General features: G+C 31.3%; 1 protein-coding gene across 1 annotated transcript; it reads right to left on the bottom strand.

Annotated features, from left to right (window-relative positions):
- Positions 1 to 355: 355 nt before the first annotated feature.
- LOC134684420 (uncharacterized) lies at positions 356 to 2935 on the bottom strand. Its single transcript, XM_063543704.1, has 4 exons — positions 2894 to 2935; positions 1174 to 1293; positions 845 to 988; positions 356 to 622 (listed from the first exon to the last, which is right to left on the bottom strand). Exons 1-4 carry the CDS (start codon positions 2933 to 2935, stop codon positions 356 to 358), a joined length of 573 nt encoding a protein of 190 aa, XP_063399774.1.
- Positions 2936 to 3683: the final 748 nt, after the last annotated feature.

The raw sequence follows: 3683 nt of genomic DNA, 5'->3' as shown, positions 1-3683 counted from the left end.
GCGAGGGCTAATGAAGACAAATATTGAAATAGTATTTTTACATTTCAGTAGGGTTGTTGTTTCTTTAACAATTTCCATTCTTATTCAAAATTATTTCTACTTTTGTCTCAAATTTAATTGCAATACTTACAGTATATTGTTCTGAAGGTGACCATTCTAATTGAATGCTAGGCCTCTTCCTGGTCGGCGTCTTTAAAGTAGGGGAAGACTTTCTGGTCTGAAGGGTCTGCCCCTTAGCTACTGGTGACCATAGTCCACTGGTGCTCTGTAAACAAACCAATCATTTAATTAATTTTTGTATTGCTTTGTTTTCATTATAGAATAAACAGATATGGTTTCAATTTTACGGTATTTATCAAATGAATAACAGTTTAATAAAATTAATTGTATTTCTTACACTATGATTTGAAGATCTTGACATTTCAGTCTTGAAGGCAGGAAAACAAATTATTTCTATTTTTGTCTCAAAGTTAATTGCAATACTTACAGTATATTGTTCTGAAGGTGACAATTCTAATTGAATGCTTGGCCTCTTCGTGGTCGGCGTCTTTAAAGTAGGGGAAGACTTTCTGGACTGAAGGGTCTGCCCCTTAGCTACTGGTGACCATAGTCCACTGGTGCTCTGTAAACAAACCAATCATTTAATCAATTTTTGTATTGCTTTGTTTTCATTATAGAATAAACAGATATGGTTTCAATTTTACGGTATTTATCAAATGAATAACAGTTTAATAAAATTAATTGTATTTCTTACACTATGATTTGAAGATCTTGACATTTCAGTCTTGAAGGCAGGAAAACAAATTATTTCTATTTTTGTCTCAAAGTTAATTGCAATACTTACAGTATATTGTTCTGAAGGTGACAATTCTAATTGAATGCTAGGCCTCTTCCTGGTCGGCGTCTTTAAAGTAGGGGAAGACTTTCTGGTCTGAAGGGTCTGAAGGGTCTGCCCCTTAGCTACTGGTGACCATAGTCCACTGGTGCTCTGTAAACAAACCAATCATTTAATTAATTTCTGTATTGCTTTGTATTGATCAAATGAATAACAGTTTAATAAAATTAATTGTATTTCTTAAATACACTATAATTTGAAGATCTTGACATTTTAGTCTTTAAGGCAGCAAAACAAATTATTTCTATTTTTGTCTCAAAGTTAATTGCAACACTTACAGTATATTGTTCTGAAGGTGACAATTCAAATTTGCTAGGCGTCTTCCTGGTCTTAAGGTGCCCAAGTGATGTGTGCCCCTTAGGCACCTTCGGTACTGGTGACCATAGTCCACTGGTGCTCTGTAAACAAACCAATCATTTATTTTTGTATTGCTTTGCTTTTTATTAAAGAATAAAACAAGTATGGTTTCAAAAGTAAAAACACAAAAATACTGAACTCCAAGGAAAATTCAAAAATTAGCACTTTATGTAGATATGGGATGGAAACCATGTATTGTTAAACAATGGTCTTCCATATTTAGGACATGGTCACGATTTAATAAGATGTCTGATAGTAGACTTAATAAGACAATTTTTCTTTGGAGTAATAATATCAGTTTTAATAAAGTAAAAAATTGGAACTGTAGAGTGAATACAAAGTTTAAAGAACTTGATCTTATCAGTATTGTAATATTGAATGTATTTTGAGCAAGTCTGTTATTAAAGATATTGAAAACAATCTATTTATTATGTACCAAAATAATTGGCATTTAAATTTACTAGCTAATGAAAGCAGTAAATTGCGTACTTACAGGTTATTTGAATCAAATTATTGTACAGAAAAATATTTAAGTATTACTATGCCCGGTAAATATAGAAGTGCATATGCTAAATTTAGAGCAGGTGTTGCTCCGATTGAAACTGGCAGATATGAAGGTATAGATGTAAATAAAAGGTTCTGTTTTAATTGTAGAAAAAATGATTTGAATATAATTGAAGATGAAAACATGTTTTATTAGAATGCCCAGAATATGCAGATCTGCGAACGATATTTTTTAACAGTGTACGTAATATAGGAAGTAGTTTTAGTAATTTAAGTAATGAAGAAAAGTTTTTGTTTATGTTTCATGATGATAGAGTTTGTTATTTTACAGCCAAAATCTGCCATGAAGTACTTTTTAAGAGAAAGTGTATTTTATACTCGTAATAAGTTTTTATAAAGTTGTTTGTTTTCTTTTGTATAAGTGTTTTTAATAGTATGGTGTTTTATGCTAAGATATATTGATATATGTAATAGATGTAATATAAATGTATTTTTATCTGTGTTTTACAGTCTCTCATAACTCTTTTTAGAGTGGCTCTTTTATAAATTGTTAATATTATATTGTGTTGTATATCAAATGTTTTAAAGAGGTGAGACTCTAATAAATTATTTGTTTGTTTGTTGTTTGTTTGTTGTATCTATCATTTCCTCATCTCGAAGAGAATTGTCCATCTCGGACGTGTGGCCGTCGCCATTATAGCGTAACTGTTTTCATAAATAAATCCAATAAATTCTTTCGTTTAGAAATACATCCACGCGTAAAAATCACTTAAAAAGAAACACTGTTAGTTCCTGCACTAAAAATACGTTTTTCCTACACATACGAAACTCGTATTTAATAGGTAATTTTGTTAAAAAGTTTGGAGATTTGCTTATGAGAATGGCACTGGCTACCGTTACATGGAAATGTAACAATACATTGGAGACTAATTGCCTGAATGCAAAGTTGGGTAAGGAACTGATTAATTACGAATGTAACAATAATTATTGAGGCTACGGTTACATTGCGTTATTGTTTAATGAAAAAATCGGCAATGACTAGTAATATGTACTAAATAATAAAAGTTGAAAACATTTATTTTATATTTACAATACAGACAATTATTACATACAACTTCTTTATTTATTTTTATTTACAATGACAGTTTCTACATATCCAGTAAGTGGTTTTTGGAGCATTTTACAGTCCGACACATCTTTTTTATAAAACATCTCCAAACAATATTTGTATATAGGTATATAGATTTTTAAAAAGGTAAAAAAAGTCACCATTGGTTTAGGCTCGCTCCATTTGATTTTGAAACGAAATTACGTCCTCTATGGATACATGTATACAGAAGTTCACAGTTAGCAAATTTTGCTTTTGATATATAATTTTTTCAGATCTGCGTTTGTATAGTTGTATGAAATTTGTGTCTTGTTATTAAATCAAGGTCGTTCAAAGTATAATGACAGTTATGAGAGTAGGTGTGCAGTTAAATACTGAGAAAACTTTTCTTACCCCGACTCGGTTCCCAACAACAAACCATTGAACTATAATTGTCGCCTTTGACACTACTTATCTGAAGTAAAATTGAGAACGGAAATGGGGAATGTATCAACTTAAAAGCGACAAAAACCCGACTATAAAGTAGACAACAGCCGAAGGCCACAATGGGTCTTTAATGTAGCGAGAAACTCCCGCACCCGGATGCGTCCTTCTGCAAGCTCCTTAACAAATATGTATACTAGTTCAGTGATAACGGACGCTACGCTAAACTCCGAATTATACACAAGAAACTAAAATTAATAATCATACAAGACTAACAAAGGCCAGAGGCTTCTGACTTGGGACAGTATCTTTTAAGAACATCAAAACCATTAATACCTAAAACTATTGAAACACAATTTGTTATTCCCCTTTATTAATGGAAAAATTGCAAAATAT

This window comes from Mytilus trossulus, chromosome 9, assembly GCF_036588685.1.
Source record: "Mytilus trossulus isolate FHL-02 chromosome 9, PNRI_Mtr1.1.1.hap1, whole genome shotgun sequence".
In the NCBI taxonomy this organism is placed as follows: domain Eukaryota; kingdom Metazoa; phylum Mollusca; class Bivalvia; order Mytilida; family Mytilidae; genus Mytilus; species Mytilus trossulus.
This window is presented reverse-complemented; position numbering and strand designations above follow the sequence as displayed.